Source organism: Nerophis ophidion, linkage group LG11 (assembly GCF_033978795.1).
Source record: "Nerophis ophidion isolate RoL-2023_Sa linkage group LG11, RoL_Noph_v1.0, whole genome shotgun sequence".
NCBI classification, from domain to species: Eukaryota; Metazoa; Chordata; class Actinopteri; order Syngnathiformes; family Syngnathidae; genus Nerophis; species Nerophis ophidion.
This window is the reverse complement of record NC_084621.1, coordinates 41,067,038-41,085,442: the sequence shown is the minus strand read 5'-3', so window position 1 is coordinate 41,085,442 and position 18,405 is coordinate 41,067,038. Positions and strand designations below refer to the sequence as shown.

Here is an 18,405-nt window from a genome sequence, read left to right as displayed (position 1 = left end):
CCGAGGAGCTTTTTAACTACCTCAGCGACCTCAGCCCCAGAAATAGGAGAGTCCACCACAGAATCCCCAGGCACTGCTTCCTCATAGGAAGACGTGTTGGTGGGATTGAGGAGGTCTTCAAAGTATTCCTTCCACCTATCCACAACATCCGCAGTTGAGGTCAGCAGAACACCATCTGCACCATACACGGTGTTGATAGTGCACTGCTTCCCCTTCCTGAGGCGGCGTATGGTGGTCCAGAATCGCTTCGAAGCCGTCCGGAAGTCGTTTTCCATGGCTTCCCCGAACTCCTCCCATGTCCGAGTTTTTGCCTCCGCGACCACTGAAGCTGCACACCGCTTGGCCTGTCGGTACCTGTCCACTGCCTCTGGAGTCCTATGAGCCAAAGGGACCCGATAGGACTTCTTCTTCAGCTTGACGGCATCCCTCACCGCTGGTGTCCAATAAAGGGTTTTAGGATTGCCGCCCCGACAGGCACCAACTACCTTGCGGCCACAGCTCCGATCAGCCGCCTCGACAATAGAGGTGCGGAACATGGTCCACTCGGACTCAATGTCCAGCACCTCCCTCGTTACATGTTCAAAGTTCTTCCGGAGGTGGGAATTGAAACTTTGTCTGACAGGAGACTCTGCCAGACGTTCCCAGCAGACCCTCACAATGCGTTTGGGCCTCCCAGGTCTGTCCGGCATCCTCCCCCACCATCGCAGCCAACTCACCACCAGGTGGTGATCGGTAGAAAGCTCCGCCCCTCTCTTCACCCGAGTGTCCAAAACATGAGGCCGCAAATCCGATGACACAACTACAAAGTCGATCATGGAACTGCGGCCTAGGGTGTCCTGGTGCCAAGTGCACATATGGACACCCTTATGTTTGAACATGGTGTTTGTTATGGACAAACTGTGACGAGCACAAAAGTCCAATAACAAAACACCACTCGGGTTCAGATCCGGGCGGCCATTCTTCCCAATCACGCCTCTCCAGGTTTCACTGTCGTTGCCAACGTGAGCGTTGAATTCTCCCTGTAGGACAAGGGAATCACCCGGGGGAGCACTTTCCAGTACTCCCTCAAGTGTACCCAAAAAGGGTGGGTATTCTGAACTGCTGTTTGGTGCATAAGCACAAACAACAGTCAGGACCCGTCCCCCCACCCGAAGGCGGAGGCAGGCTACCCTTTCGTCCACCGGGTTAAACTCCAACGTACAGGCTTTGAGCCGGGGAGAAACAAGAATTGCCACCCCAGCCCGTCGCCTCTCACTGCCGGCAACGCCAGAGTGGAAGAGGGTCCAATCCCTCTCGAGAGAAGTGGTTCCAGAGCCCTTGCTGTGCGTCGAAGTGAGTCCGACTATATCCAGCCGGAATTTCTCGACTTCGCGCACTAGCTCAGACTCCTTCCCCCCAGTGAGGTGACGTTCCACGTCCCAAGAGCTAGCTTCTGTAGCCGAGGATCGGACCGCCAAGTGCCCTGCCTTTGGCTGTCGCCCAGCTCACATTGCACCCGACCTCTATGGCCCCTGCTATGGGTGGTGAGCCAATTGGAGGGGTGACCCACGTTGCCTCTTCGGGCTGTGCCATGGGAACAGGCCCGGCCACCAGGCGCTCGCCATCGTGCCCCACCTCCGGGCCTGGCTCCAGAGGGGTGCCCCGGTGACCCGCGTCCGGGCGAGGGAAATCTGGGTCCATGATTTTTCTTCTTCTAGCTGTCAACACTGAATATTATATTGTTGTATTTTTTTTCACAGTTTATGAACTTACATTAATATTTTGTGGCAGTATTATTCAATAAATATATTTATAAAGGATTTTTGAATTGTTGCTATTTTTAGAATATTTTTTAAAAATCTCATGTACCCCTTGGCATACCTTCAAATACCCCCAGGGGTACGCGTACCCCCATTTGAGAACCACTGCTTTAGAGATTGACGTTGGTTTTTGATACTGGGCCGTCTGAGGGATCGAAGGTCACGGTCATTCAATGTTGGTTTCCGGCCATGCTGCTTACGTGGAGTGATTTCTACAGATTCTCTGAACCTTTTGATGATATTATGGACCGTAGATGTTGAAATCCCTAAATTTGTCGCAATTGCCGTTTGAGAAACGTTGTTCTTAAACTGTTTGACTAATTGCTCACACAGTTGTGGACAAAGGGGTGCACCTCGCCCCATCATTTCTTGTGAAAGACTGAGAATTTTTTGGGAAGCTGTTTTCATACCCAATCATGGCACCCACCTGTTCCCAATTAGCCTGCACACCTATGGGATGTTCCAAATAAGTGTTTGATGAGTATTCCTCAACTTTATCAGTATTTATTGCCACCTTTCCCAACTTCTTTGTCTCGTGTTGCTGGCATCAAATTCTAAAGTTAATGATTATTTGCAAAAAAAAAAGTTTAATCAGTTTGAACATCAAATATGTTGTCTTTGTAGCATATTCAACTGAATATGGGTTGAAAAGGATTTGCAAATCATTGTATTTTGTTTATATTTACTTCCAACACAATTTCCCAACTCATATGGAAACGGGATTTGTATCATTATGTTGTTGTTTTAAAGATATTGGCTGGGAAAAATTCTAGACCAATGGGTTTTCCAACTGTGGTACATGTACCACTAATGGTACATAGGCTTCATCTAGTGGTGGGCCAAAAAAATTATTCAAAATATTCAAAATATATTGTCACTGTTTAAACTGTGTGTAATGTTACAGAACAATAGCCAATGAAATTAATATACTTGTTCAATAAAACCTCTGCCTTGTGTTTTAATGAATTGTTACGCTCACTATGCTACTGTATTACTAACATTAATACTATATTTTTATGTTAGTCATTATTGTGGTACTTGGAGAGCCAAGTTTTTTGGCCACTGTTCGAGACTCATGTAATTGAGGACGCCTCCCTTATATTGATTATGTCAGTCAAGTTCCACCACCAAGTAATCAACAAACAACTTAATATTTAAAAACATATATTAATTGATTGGCCCAGATTTGTTTCATGTGTTTTTTTTTTTTTACTCCAATGATCTTTCCCTCTTTTGGTCCTCGCAGTAGCAGCAGCAGACGGTGACAAATGTGCGTATTGTTTGAGCAGAGCCGTAAGCCTTCATGAAACTAAATTCACGTTTACGTCGGTTTACAAACGTGGTGCTCATTCCTTTTCTGTCTCTCTTCTTTCCAAACAGACGATGACAGCGCTTTTCAATACGGTGAGTAAGCAGTTTTGCCTTCAAAGGAAACATCTGCGAGGTCAGTTCAAGTTGTGATGTCAGTGTGATGTTAGACTTGGTCCACATGGCTCAAATCTTCAAAAGCGCCAGTGTCCATGAACAAGAATGTGGGTAGTTTTAGAACTGTATTCTAATTTTGGCATTTTGCCTTCATCTAAACAGCATTTCAAGAAAACTGACTTTATGGAAAACTCCAGTCCAGGATAAAAAAACAACTATCTGTTTGGCGTTGATGGTGTAATGCAGTGGTTCTCAACCTTTTTTTAGTGATCTACCCCCTGTGAACATTTTTTTTATTCAAGTCCCCCCTGTGAACATTTTTTTAATTCAAGCACCCCCTAATCAGAGCAAAGCATTTTTGGTTGAAAAAAAGAGATAAAGAACAAAAATACAGCATTATGTCATCAGTTTCTGATTTATTAAATTGTATAGCAGTGCAAAATATTGCTCAATTGTAGTGGTCTTTCTTGAACTATTTGGAAAAAAACATAAAAAAAAACAAAAAACTTGTTGAAAAATAAACAAGTGAAGGATTTCTACACATATAAGTAATCATCAACTTAAAGTGCCCTCTTTAGGGATTGTAATAGAGATCCATCTGGATTTATGAACTTAATTCTAAACATTTCTTCACAAAAAACACAAATCTTTAACATCAATATTTATGGAACATGTCCACAAAAAATCTAGCTGTCAACACTGAATATTGCATTGTTGTATTTGTTTTTCACAGTTTATGAACTTACATTCATATTTTGTTGAAGTATTATTCAATAAAAAGATTTTTGAATTGTTGGTATTTTTAGAATATTTAAAAAAAAATCTCACGTACCCCTTGGCATACCTTCAAGTACCCCCAGGGGTACGCGTACCCCCATTTGAGAACCACTGGTGTAACGCAAGGGTTTCCAGACTAAGAACAAAAATTAAATAAATTAAAATATCAACCTTTAGGAGTCAAATGCAGGATATAACGGTTTTGTGTATTTATGTGTTGGCCTTCATATTTCACCATAAAAACAATTTTCTTAAAGTCCATTTTTCATACATTAACACACACTTACTTTGCAAGATTAAAAACAATAGATTATTCTAGTGTGTGCAATGATAACAAAGCATCTTAAGACTTTTTTCACACTTTTCTTCAAAAGAGTACTTATTCTTATGTTACTTAAAGCAGTGGTCCCAAACCTTTTTGTATCCGCGGACCGGTCAACGCTTGATAATTAGTCCCAAAAAAGGGACGTTTTTGTCATGAAAAAGGGAGTTTTTTGTGGTTGGTGCACTATTTATAAGTGTATATTGTGTTTTTTATGTTGATTTAATAAAAAAAATCTATATATATATATTTTTTTTTATAAAAGATTCTTCTGGGGCCCGCTACCAATCGGGCCACGGCCCGGTACCGGGCCGCGGCCCGGTGGTTGGGGACCACTGACTTAAAGATAATGATAATGTGTGACACTGACACTCCTCTGTACTCCTAATAAAAATAGCTCTGTGTTTACACTTGGTGACAGCTACTTGCAGTATTTTGACGTTTTAACTAGGGTTGGCAATAAAAAACAATAAAATGGAATAAAAAAAAAGTTAAAATTATAATATTTTGTTGCTTCGTTTAATGGTCTAATAAGTGTAACGGATAAGAAATTGATAAAATAGTGCTCGGAACTTTAAATACGCGCTGTGCTGTGTAGATGACGTGATATGTGTGGCCGCGAACAGCAGAGCATTGAATCAGAATCAGCTTTATTGGCAAAGTATGTTTAACACAAAGGAATTTGACTTGTTAGCCCGTGCTCTCTTTGTACAATGTAAACAATAACTATTAATAATTAACTAAAATTATAACATAAATATGCATGTAACTTCAATAACTAATATGTGCAAGTCTAATAAATAATAGTGCATTAGAAATTATATAAACTATTATTAATGGACACATGTAATTCAGATAAGTTTCTGCCAAGCAAAAAATAGTATTATTTAAATTCAGTTATTTTCCCTAAAATACACATTGAGCCTTTAAAATTGAACAAACTAAATGATGGATTACTCGATTACTAAAGTAATTGATACCTACAGCCTTAGTTCCAATATGGTGAATAGGGATGGGTACCGTTCACATTTGAACCAATACGTTGACATATCCTGGTACTGGAGAATTGATACTGGTACCCATTGGTACCAATTTACGATACTTTTGATACTAAAATCTTATTTTTAGAGTAACATTTAAAAATGAGCTGATCATGTGCAGTCGAGTTGTTAAATCTTGTTTTATTATCATCATATTATAATGTGCAAGTGTTTCATTCAGTTGCAATGACAGTTGACATTAGATGGCAGTAGTGTATGGTTTGCGTGTATTTTTGTGTTTGTTGAGCCTTAAACAGTGTTAAAAATTTGACTATTGCACTTACTACGCACCAGCTGTTTGATTGTAACGTGCATCTTAGTTGTAGTTTTCATTAACAAATTTGGAAGTGTTGAAATCACCATTTAAAATCGCTGATGCTACTCAGTAGCATGTCAATAGCAAAGCCAATGTATATTAGCATCAAGCTACTACATTTTTGGGAAAGTGGAGCCTTACTTAACATGTTGGACCGTTTTTTGAGTCAATTACTTTGTTAACATTGAACATTGCAACATTACCATGAGGTAGTTTAGCTCTCTCAGTGCTGCTGGAGTGATCACAAAGTGCCAAAGTGCAAAGTTAGCAACAGGATGTGACGTCGCACGAAACCCAGGTACCGTAATATGGCACCGTGTGATTTTACGTGAATTGGTGCCCAGCAGGACCAGCGGGATTTGGTCAATGCCAAAAATGTACCATATTCGGTACCCATCCTTATTGGCAAGACAGGTTGGACTTAGGAGATTTTGCAACTGAGAGCCTTGACTGACACGTAATGTGTAAAATGTACAAAATGACATTGCACCATCCAAAAATCTAAGATGCATCTCAGCAAGAAATAGAAATGTTATCTCTTTTCCTCGTATCATTTCAGATTATGAATCGCTGAGGATTGGTGGCCTAGTTTTTGCTGCCGTGCTGTTCCTCCTGGGCGTCGCCCTCATCGTCAGTGAGTATTCATCGTGTGTGTGTGTGTGTGTGTGTGTGTGTGTGTGTGTGTGTGTGTGTGTGTGTGTGTGTGTGTGTGCGTGCGTGCGTGCGTGCGTGCGTGCGTGCGTGCGTGCGTGCGTGCGTGCGTGCGTGTGTGCGTGCGTGCGTGCGTGTGTGTGTCACCAAGGGAGGCCAATATCTGTGCTCACATACCATTTCTCATAGCAGTTGGTTCTTATCGCCTGACTCCTCTTCCTCAGTGGCAGGTTTTTCCACATGCGAGGCAGCACATTCACCACAACACATAAGAAACACACATTTTGAATCAACACACCCTGGCACATTATCTGCTCCCCTCAGTCAGATAGCCATCCGATACCAGGCAGTACTTACCACAGAAACAGATAAACGATGTGAGGAAGAATATTAGGAAAAATTAAGAGTGTACCCAGCCTACCGCCCGAATGCAGCTGAGGTAGGCTCCAGCACCCCCGCGACCCTGAAAAGGACAAGCGGTAGAAAATGGACGGATGGATGGAATGTATGTTTTTATTATAAGGGAAGTTGTGAAGCTTGTGCGGCATAGCAATGCCGGATTTGTTCCTCCGTGGATGCGTCGGGCAAAAACACACCGTAAGGTAAGATATAAGTATTTATTAAAGTAATAAAACAGGCTAAAACAAAAACACAGGTGCTAACAGAAAGGCAAACAAATGGCGCTAGCATGGAGAGCTAGTAAAATGAACGGAAACACAAACACTAAGCACAAAGGCACAAAAAGGGAAAACTAAGCAATTAGCATGAGAGCAAGCAATAAAAAAAAATGCAGCGCGAGAGCTTGCGAGTATGAACAATGAAAGCAAGTCTTCAACCGTTGCATGAGAGCAAATTCGAGTCCGAGAATGAGTGACGAAAAGGGGCGAGCTTAAATAAGAGAGGTGATTCTATTCTATTCTGTGTTATATGTCTTTTATGTTGCACGATTGCGCCAGGTAAAATTCGTAGTTTGTGAACCCGTTCTCAAACAATGGCAATAAAAACTTTTCTGATTCTGATTCTGATTCTTATAACGAGAAAGAGGTGTGCGTAGAAAGCAAGGGCAGGTGAACTAATAAGCTACCATGGTGACAGAATAAACAGGAAATAAGGAAGTCCAAACAACAGAATGTGATACAGAAAGGAACTAATGCAAACATTGGCAGACTATAATACACAAATGGAACAAAACAAGAAATATGGTATGATCCAGATATCGGATCACAACAGAAGTCATACAGTATTTCAGTCATATTAATCATATTTATTAGCTGATGGACACTGGTTTGATCGCCATTATCTTAAAATGTGCATTATGTTGTTTGCCAACAACTTTTAACACACGTTTTCTGTCGCGCCTTAATTTGTGTAGGTCACTGGTGTGTGAGTGACAGGAAGAGAAGCTTACTTGAATAGAACTAATTTGGCGCCACTGGTTGGTTTGAGTGTATAAATATCTCAACCTTCTTTTACTGACTATAGTTGGATATTTTATTCAAGAAATACATTGTAAGCAAAAACCAAGGCCCTTGGCTGTTTGCAGTGTCCATAACATTCCCAAATTTTGGATCTTCCTCGCGGAAACGCAACTTGTCAGGACTCATGTCCCAATACCTGAACCTATTATGGTGAATAGTTGTACAAAAAAGATGACAAGAATAATTCAGTTGATTAAGGAGCGACAGCTCCAATAAATTCTAATGCAAAGTCACAACATTTAATGACATAATTATGTTGTTTCCTGTTTAAAAGACAAAACTATTTTTTTTAAGGTTATCACGAAAGCTGTCATTTGAAATACGCATGCTAGGCAAAACTGATTGTATTGCTGCCTAAAACGAATTAGCATGTCGTAAATAGTTTTCAGCTGCAAAGTCATTGCTGCTTTTTATTATTTTGTGTTTATGCAGTAGAAGAAAGTGAGAGCTTGTGTTCTCGCTTTACCCCGATGAGGTCAGCATAGAAAAACATCATTAAAAGAACTGGAAAAACTGACAAATCATAAAGACAGTGCATTAAAAGAGAACATAAAATGGAGCAGAGTGAGGAAGTTTACTGTTTGGCTCTTAAAAAAAAGAGAGCGCTGGGGAGTGAAAGATACCGCTGGCGCCTCCTAGTGGAGGAATAAAGGATGAGGACCATCTTTTCTAAATGCTTGAAGGAGAACTGCAGTTAGTGTCCACCATCATTATGAGAGACAAGAAGGCAGATGCATTTTCTTTATGCATTGTAACTTGTAAATATAGGTTTTTAAAAGTCTCTGCCTACAATGGAGTCAATGCAAGGTTCTATTGTGCCCATTAATCCTTTTTAATAAAAGCGCCAACAATACTCCATTTCGTGACCTGAATATTAACCAAGTATCAGTGATATTGTTATTATAAACTCTAACGTAGACAAACTATTTTAGCGGCGCCATGATCAGAGGGAACTAATTAGCTTGTGCTTCTATGTTGATGTAATCAGCTGGTGAGCTGCTTACTCGTCTCAGAGCTGGTGAAAGTTTATACCTCTCACCTTGTTAATAGAAGATTAAGGACATATTTAAAAACACTGGTACACTTTGACATCCAACAACCTATACCCAGAAATGGCAAAAAAACCACGAAAAGATGCTTGGTTCCTTTTTTTTTTTCTTTACGTGGATTATGAGTCATTCCTCATCTAAATGGGAATATATGAAAATCCTATCAGTCGGCATCCTAATGACAGCAGACATTGTACAGTAAATTATGTTTTTTGGCTCTCATGATGTCTGCATTGGGTAATAGTCAGTAATGTTGTTGAAGGAAAAAACTAATGTTGTAATGCGTTTCTTAAATTGATGTGCAGCATATGCTTAAAATGATCAAAATACGTAAATATTGAATGTTATTATCAATGTGCCCGTTATTATATTACATATATACTTACATCATGTATGTAAAACATTAGTGTAGGTGTTTGGATGTTTTTAAGTGCTTTATAAGCAGAATAGAGCAACTTCAATAGGCACCATTATAAGCAAACTTTTGATCTTTTTTTTACGAGTTAGAACGCATTAATAAATGAAAAACCAATGTGTGCATTTCATACAAAATTCCCCAAAATAGGCTGTTCTCCTTTAACACCATGAAGGCCATAAGCATCGCTGCAAATCTGCACATTATAAGCGACTTTGGGACTGTTTTATTCCCAAAGTTGCTTGCAAATCTTGTTAGTCAAGGGCTGTGGGTTTTTTGGGCCTGTTTTTGGCCCTATACTTGTTTATTAGGTGTTTCTTTTCCGTCTGGCAAGTGGTTTATCGTCCCCGCCCTGTCTAAACGCTATACCTGTAGAAACACTCACGCATGATTTACTGTGTGTAGTCAAGTGTAGTCAAAACACCAGGGTTCTGCGACATTATTATGTACTTTTTAGACGACATCCAGTTGTAACTTGTTTCTATAATTGAAGCAATCACTGGCAGTAATTAGCTTGGATCAGACTACTTTTAATTTACACCAATTATTCTAAAATACTGTATGTTAATATTATGGTTTACTTTGGCTTATCAACTGGTGCCATATTCTCATAACTTTAACAAAATTACTGTAAGATATTCAGCCAGTGTTAATGTTGTTGACGAAAAATTTTCGTCTTAGTTATCGTCAACGACCTTTTTTTTATGACTAAAACGAGACAATAATTAAATAAAAAGATGATGACGAGGTGTATTGACATATTCGTCAACGAATAAAAACGAGACGAAAATGTCTGCCAGAGACGAGATCCAATCGGGACTTATTTCGTTAGGAAGAGGCGGGAGGAGTTGGGAAGAGAACCAATCAGAGCGACGTGATAAGGAAGTTACGGAAACGTAGTTTGCGTTTGAGATTGACCCAGGAATGCGCTGCAGAAGACAACATGTCAACGCCGGGGAGGAAGAGGAGAGAGGACATATGGGTAAATTTTATATTTGCCGTCAAAGATAACAAGACGCAGTGTAAGAAATGCAGCGCGGGGATTACGGGGAAAAACACAACAAACTTGAAGCGACATTTACATTCGAATCACCCCGAAATCAACACACAGGTCAGCATTTTCCACAACATACAACTCACTCGACGTTATCCCGTTTATTACACGGCTTACTCGTGAAATACTAAATTTGAGACATGATTTTCATCAAAATCCGACTTGTATCGGTGATTATTCCGCTGTTTTGCTTTGACTTTCAGAAATTAAAGGGAAAGTTTACATATTACCCTTTAGTCGACTAAATCTACTGTAGTTTTCGTCGACTATAATCTTACGATATTTCGTCAACTAAAACTAAAACAATTTAAATAACTAAATTATGACTAAAACTAAATTAAATTTTAGTCAAAAGATTATGACTAAAATTAAATCAAATTTTGCTGTTAAAATTAACACTGTATTCACCACCAGGAACAATATTAAAAATAACTACAAAAGCTCTTGGAGACTGCAAACCTCCACCTGGCCTTATTTCCCGATAGTGAAACATCCTGAATCCAGGCAGTGATCCGGATCACCCCCAAAATGTAACCACTTGTTCTTTATCCTTTTTGACATTTCCTTAAAGTTGTATCAAAATCAGCCCGTACATTTTTTAGCTAGATTGCTCTCTAAACGACAGACATATACACCCTAGAAAATACATAACCTCCTGGTGGAGATGATTAATGGAAATATAATTGAAATGACCATGTCCGTGCGTGTTTATTTTGTTTGTTTTACGCTTGCAAACAGCCTGCAAGAGGAAATAAACTGAGAGAATCCTATTCCTTAAATTACCATCGCACATGTTTTTTCGTAAAGGTGATTTATATTACAGAATAAAATATTTTGTAATACCATTTAGAATTATTTGTTTGGGAAGGATATGTCATTCATACAAAAATAATTACATGCTATTTTAATGTGATTCATTGGGTCTGTAGGTGAAATACATATACTTAGAATGTTTGGTGGCATGATTATGAATGTATACTAGAGATGTCCGATAGTATCCGACTGCCGATATTATCGACTGATTATTGCTTTAAAATGTAATAAAATTATCGGTATCAGTTTCAAAATGATCGGTATCGGTTTCAAAACGTAACATTTCTGACTTTTTAAAACGCTGCTGTATACACGGACATAGGAAGAAGTACAAAGCGCCAATAAACCGTAAAGGCACTGCCTTTGCGTGCTGGCCCAGTCACATAATATCTACGGCTTTTTACACACACACAAGTGAATGCAACGCATACTTTGGCAACAGCCATACAGGTCACACTGAAGGTAGCCGTATAAACATTTTTAACACTGTTACAAATATGCGCCACACTGTGAAACCACACCAAACAAGAATGACAAACACATTTCGGGAAAACGTCCGCACCGTAACACTACATAAACACAACAGAACAAATACCCAGAACCCCTTCCAGCACCAACTCTTTCGGGACGCTTCAATATACCCCCCCCCCCCCCCACACACACACACACACACACACACACACACCTCTACCCCGTCCACCTCAACCTCCTCATGCTCTCTCAGGGAGAGCATGACCCAAATTCCAAGCTGCTGTTTTGAGGCATGTTAAAAAAACTAATGCACTTTGTGACTTCAATAATAAATATGGCAGCGCCATGTTGGCATTTTTTTCCAAAACTTGAGTTGATTTATTTTGGAAAACCTTGTTACATTGTTTATTGCATCCAGCGAGGCATCACAACAAAATTAGGCACAATAATGTGTTAATTCTACCACTGTATATATCGGTATCGTTTGATATCGGAATCGGTAATCAAGAGTTGGATACTATCTGATATCGGCAAAAAAGCCATTATCGGATATCTCTAATGTATACCCGAGCTAAAATAATTCAGATATAGACTTTCGGTAGTATTAGTGACAGACCTACTCTTCTGAACAAAGAACAATGAATATAAAAGTGTATTTTGTTTAATTTAGTGCTGTGCAATTGTAAAAATGTTGTACTTGTCTCTGTTTTGTATGATATATAACTTCTATACATTTTCTGAGGCGGTATTGCACCAAACAAGTTTTGGCTTGGCAAGTTCATTTATAAAGCACAATTCGTACACAAGGCAATTCAAATTGCTTTAAAGAAAATCACAAGAAGGAAAAACCAAAAAATTAATAATCATAATACAAATTAAAACTATAGAATAATATCAACATTAAAACTACTATAATTCAAATTAAAATCAAACACTGTCGATAAAATAAGTTCCGTTGTCAAATGCACATTCAATTTTGATAATAAAAATTAAAGTTAGAAAATATCAACGCCTGTACAGCAGGACTAAACAACTGGAGCCCTGGGGGCCAAATCCGGAATAACACCATACCGGCCCCCCGAGTTCAGTTCGAAATTTGGGACACAAACATTTTTGCCGAAAATTCCGAAAAACTTTAGATTGCCCCTGTTGTATAAAGAAACTTGGACCACTGTAAACGCAGTGACAGATCCTTGCATTGACATTTTAACCTTGCTGGCAAACATAAAACACTGAGATCCAAACTTGTGATTTACATAACTGATACGTCCTTCAGAACACCCCTTTAAGCCCTCTCCTTTTTGGCGGTTACACAGTTTTTTCATGATGTGACTTATGTAACTAAGTTGTAGCTGTAGTCCTTTGTTCACTTTCTTTGGTTATACTAGTGGTGTTCCTCAAGGTTCCATTTTAGCTCCACTCTTTTTTATAATTTTTGCTATTCAACTAATGGCGCATGATTTCAGTCCATCAAACTTTTGAGAAATAAATAATAATAAATAAATAAATAAACCCACATTTACTTTGCAGAACGCTATGTTTCCGAAATATACAAAAGAAGAATAATAGTGAAGGGAGAAGTCCGCCCCCCTCGTTCTTCACTTTCTGAAAATGTGGCCTTCAAAATAATGTTCTATTAATCCCTGCTGTACAGCCTATACAAATTTACTTGTCAAAACATATGCATACCTTTTAATCATTGTGATTGCTCTTCCAATTTTGAAACACATACCCTGCTTCACATGTTCTGATTATGATAATTTATTATCTAGTGTTATTGCTAAAAGCTTTGTTTTGGTAACTTGAATAATTGGATTGTTTTGTATTTTAGTTTTTCTTTTTTTTTGTCTAATGTTACAATGTCTTGTCTTAATACATACATTGTGCCCATGCTCTCCCCTCCAAAACAACAGGCAGGAAATGTGCGTGTTCCAAGAGTGGCAAGTCTAGGTGAGCCGAGAGTAAACTGTTTAATAGGTTTTCCAGATTTGCATTCTTACTCTCTTAACTTCATCGTGCGCAGGTCCCGGGATCCTAATGCAGAATCAGGTGTCCCAAGAGGTAAATTATTGTTTTTATTTACACACACACACACACACACACATATATATATATATATATATATATATATATATATATATATATATATATATATATATATATATATATATATATATATATATATCCATCCATTTTCTACCGCTTATTCCCTATATATATATATATATATTTACATCTATATATATGTGTGTATATATATATATATATATATATATGTGTGTGTATATATATATATATATATATATTATTTAGGGGCTTCACGGTGGAAGAGGGGTTAGTGCGTCTGCCTCACAATACGAAGTTCCTGCAGTCCTGGGTTCAAATCCAGGCTCGGGATCTTTCTGTGTGGAGTTTGCATGTTCTCCCCGTGAATGCGTGGGTTCCCTCCGGGTACTCCGGCTTCCTCCCACTTCCAAAGACATGCACCTGGGGATAGGTTGATTGGCAACACTAAATTGGCCCTAGTGTGTGAATGTGAGTGTGAATGTTGTCTGTCTATCTGTGTTGGCCCTGTGATGAGGTGGCGACTTGTCCAGGGTGTACCCCGCCTTCCGCCTGATTGTAGCTGAGATAGGCGCCAGCGGCCCCAAAAGGGAATAAGCGGTAGAAAATGGATTGATGGATATGTAATTTATTATTATTATTTTTTATTTTTTTATATTCATGTAGGATCAACAAATTAATGCATAACTGTTTTACAGCTTAACACCACAGACAGAGCTGCTGGTAAGGGTTTTCAAATCATTTTCATAAGATCAGTCAGTCTTATAATAGAATCAATTAATTGGATGTGTTAAAGTGCCTTCCTCCTTTCCTTGCAGTTATCACGCTTTACCACCAGATGGCAGCAGTTGCAATCCGCATAAGACAATCACCCTTTAGTTTTAAATGCCTCTTTATGTCTTCACTCTCTCTTTTCTAAATAATCTTGGCCTCTGACTATTTCCTTAGTAGGATGTAAATGTGTATATTTACTTAGTGTCTTTGCACACAATACGACACAATAAACCTGTTGTAAAATGCACCTTTTTATGTGTGATGTATGGCGTATGCCACATAATTCCATCTGTCTGTGCATGTCTCATAGGACTGGAAGACTAGCGTGTGCTGCACTGAGGCTTGTTGCTGACGTTGCACTTGGCTCAGCAGCCAGCAGTCAGTATAAATGATTTATGTGCTGCAAAGTGCACCAAATGCATCTCATTTCATCCAAACACTGCGGCCATTGCTGATTAACAAAGGGATTTTGCACGAATTGGCTGATATGTGAGAATAAAAGCTGCATCTCTGCAGTGGTGATAAAGATCAGTGCAAAGCTTGCAACAAGTTCCGGGGGTAAAACACAAAATGCAGCACTTATCATACCTAAATATTATGTTTTGAAATATAGCCTAATGTTTATCGTTAAGCTTCAAAATGGTGTTAGGGATGGTGGTGCACCATTTGTACAAGTGTAGTGTTTAAGTGTGGCCACTAGGAGGCTCTTGACTGGTTTACACTGAGTTCATTCCCACCCAACCTCAATCTGCACTTCACTTGGAGAAGCTCTTCAGCCTACACTGCAGCCATGGGCACCACAGGTCTGTTTTATTTACTGTTTATGCATAACTTACTACATTGGTTTTATTGTTTGTTAAGATGAAATAAGTTGTATCTTGTGCATTTTTTTTTCTTGCATTATCACTGCAACCTCCTATTAGAACCATGCTATTGTCTGCATGCTGCGGTGTTTAGTTCCTAAGCAGAAGGTGACATAATTTGTCTGTGCAGTGCTTTATGCTGCAGCTCCACCTTTCTTAGTGCTGAGAAAAGCATTGAGCAAGCTGGGGGAGAACCCTCCAGAGAATAATGGAGGCAGGGATGCAGATTTGCAGGCATGCAAACCCACCCTTAAAACTCCTTGTTTGTTTTTTTGTTTTTTTGCAGAAGCAATATTTCCAGAACAAAGGGACTTTGAATATGGTTAGTAGTATCGTTTCTACTGCACATCTCACCGTACTTTCCCCAATGTCAGCTTAAGTAGACTGAATTGTTCAGAATTCAAATATGATTTGCAGTTTTATTTTATACATAATATTAGTACAAAGCTAATCCATATAAAAAAAAACCACGACATTACCAATGAACTCATGAATAAAATGACATCACGATCAATGTAAGTATCCTTGTCAAAGAACCAATATATGACAGCATCACTCTGCTGTTTTTAAGTACCTATTGACAAAATACAAGTCAAATATCCTTTCATATGACAGAAGATCTCTGCTGCTTTTATCTACCTATTAATATAAAAATATAAATATAAAATATAATATAAAAATGCTATAGTCAAAGATTCTGTATACAACAGGAGGGCACTGCTGGCTTTTTTAGTACTTACTGCTGAAACATCTGTCAAAGATCCTGAATGACAGGAAGGTACAGCAGTTAAAGAAATACCTACTCCCAGTACAATATTATTTATATATATGTAGTATATGCTGCAGAAATGCTTGTCAAAGACCCTCTAGCAGGGGTCTTTAACAGTTTCCGGGCCACGAACCCCCAAACTGATAAAGAGATGGAGTGGGGACTACTTGAATATCCTACATAAAATAGTTTTTGTTTTTTTTAAACTGGTCGTATTGGTACCTTGTTATTGTGCAATTCTTTACCATGAATTGATTAACGTGGACCCCAACTTAAAGAAGTTGAAAAACTTATTGGGGTGTTACCATTTAGTGGTCAATTGTACGGAATATGTACTGTACTGTGCAATCTACAAATAAAAGTTTCAATCAATCAATCAAAAAAGGTATTTAAATAATATGGTAAAGCACCGCAAATAGCTAGTTGACAACTGGCACCCTTATAGCTAGCTAAAAAGTGGCCTGTTAATTGCTAGCTGACAACTGCCGTACTATAACACTCAAATGTTAGCTGGCAGCCTGTGCCATTAATCACTAGTTGACACCTGTTGTACTAATAGCTAGCTGAAAACTGCTGTGTTGATCAATGACAACTGGTGCACCAATAGCGAACTGACAACTGGTACGCTAATCGCTAGCCGAAAACTAGCCACTGAACTGCTAGCGCCGCTAATCGCAAGTTAACAACTGGCATGCTAATGACTAGCTGGCAACTGCCGCGTTAATTGCTAATTGGCAATTAGAACGCTGATCGCTAGCTATTTTAAAATCCAACATTAATACAATAATATAATTATTTATTCATGTTTCAAAACTTCAAGGGCCATGTCACCGCCTTTGCCGAACTAAATGTCTAAATTTGTGGAAAAATTGTGTGAACTATATATATATATATATATATATATATATATATATATATATATATATACATGGCTTCACGGTGGCAGAGGGGTTAGTGCGTCTGCCTCACAATACGAAGTTCCTGGGTTCAAATCCAGGCTCGGGATCTTCCTGTGTGGAGTTTGCATTTCTCCCCGTGAATGCGTGGGTTCCCTCCGGGTACTCCGGCTTCCTCCCACTTCCAAAGACATGCACCTGGGGATAGGTTGATTGGCAACACTAAATTGGCCCTAGTGTGTGAATGTGAGTGTGAATGTTGTCTGTCTACCTGTGTTGGCCCTGCGATGAGGTGGCGACTTGTCCAGGGTGTACCCCGCCTTCCGCCCGATTGTAGCTGAGATAGGCGCCAGCGCCCCCCGCGACCCCAAAAGGGAATAAGCAGTAGAAAATGGATGGATGGATGGATATATATATATATATACATATATATATGTGTGTGTCTTGATTGGATTATCCAGAGAATAGTGCTCGATACCGTGGTAGAGCGCAATATGTATGTGTGGGAAAAATCACAAGACTACTTCATCTCTACAGAACTGTTTAATGAGGGTTTCCTCAATCATCAGGAGATTTTTTGATGATTGAGGGAACCCCACATGAAACAGTACATATATATATATTAATTAACTCAATATATATATATATATATATATATATATATGTATATATATATTTATATGTATGTATATATATGTGTGTGTATTATGTATATATGTGTGTATATATATATGTGTATGTATATATGTGTGCATATATACATGTATTTATATATATATATATATATACATATATACACCTATACATATATATGTATATTTACATGTATGTGCATACAGTATATATACATATACGTATGTATGTATACATATATATATATATATATATATATATATACCCCTGCAATGCTTCTGCGGACCCCTGTTGAAGACTTCTGCACTATAGGACAGACGCTCTCAGCTGTTTTTAAGGAACTACAGCAAAAAACACTCATCAAAGATCCATGAGAGCCTCGTTGTATTTTGGGGAATTTGTAAGTTATTCCAAAGTGTCCACTAAACTCATGGACCACTATGACAATACAGTAAATTGCTGTAAAAATGTTTAGCAGTAAATTGCTATAAATGTTGCTGTAAAAACAATGCAATTATTAACTACTAATTTGCTGAGAATTTACGATGAAAATGTTGACAGTGAAATATTACCATGAAGATAATATAAATCATATTTATGTGGGTATATGGTGATAATGCATGTTGAGAACACATTCTAGCTGCGTCCCGCTTATTTGACAGCGAGAAGCGTAACAAACACGTCCTAAACGTAGCATTCTCACTTGCGGCTAACGCCCCTCCACAGTGGAAGTCAATAATCCTCGCTTCCACAGTGGCAAATATGCTACATAATATTTCTGACCAGCAACATTTCC

General features: G+C 38.8%; 1 protein-coding gene across 3 annotated transcripts in view; it reads left to right on the top strand.

Moving 5' to 3' along the window:
* The window catches only part of LOC133562100 (FXYD domain-containing ion transport regulator 6-like), a 44,268-nt gene that overhangs the window by 19,667 nt on the left and 6,196 nt on the right, over positions 1-18,405 (top strand). For all 3 annotated transcript variants that reach the window (XM_061915981.1, XM_061915979.1, XM_061915980.1), the window contains exons 3-8: positions 3,046-3,069; positions 3,180-3,203; positions 6,239-6,313; positions 13,524-13,560; positions 13,634-13,671; positions 15,598-15,633. In XM_061915981.1, the coding sequence (XP_061771965.1) occupies positions 3,046-3,069; positions 3,180-3,203; positions 6,239-6,313; positions 13,524-13,560; positions 13,634-13,671; positions 15,598-15,633 (234 nt within the window). The remainder of the gene's footprint in view (positions 1-3,045; positions 3,070-3,179; positions 3,204-6,238; positions 6,314-13,523; positions 13,561-13,633; positions 13,672-15,597; positions 15,634-18,405) is intronic.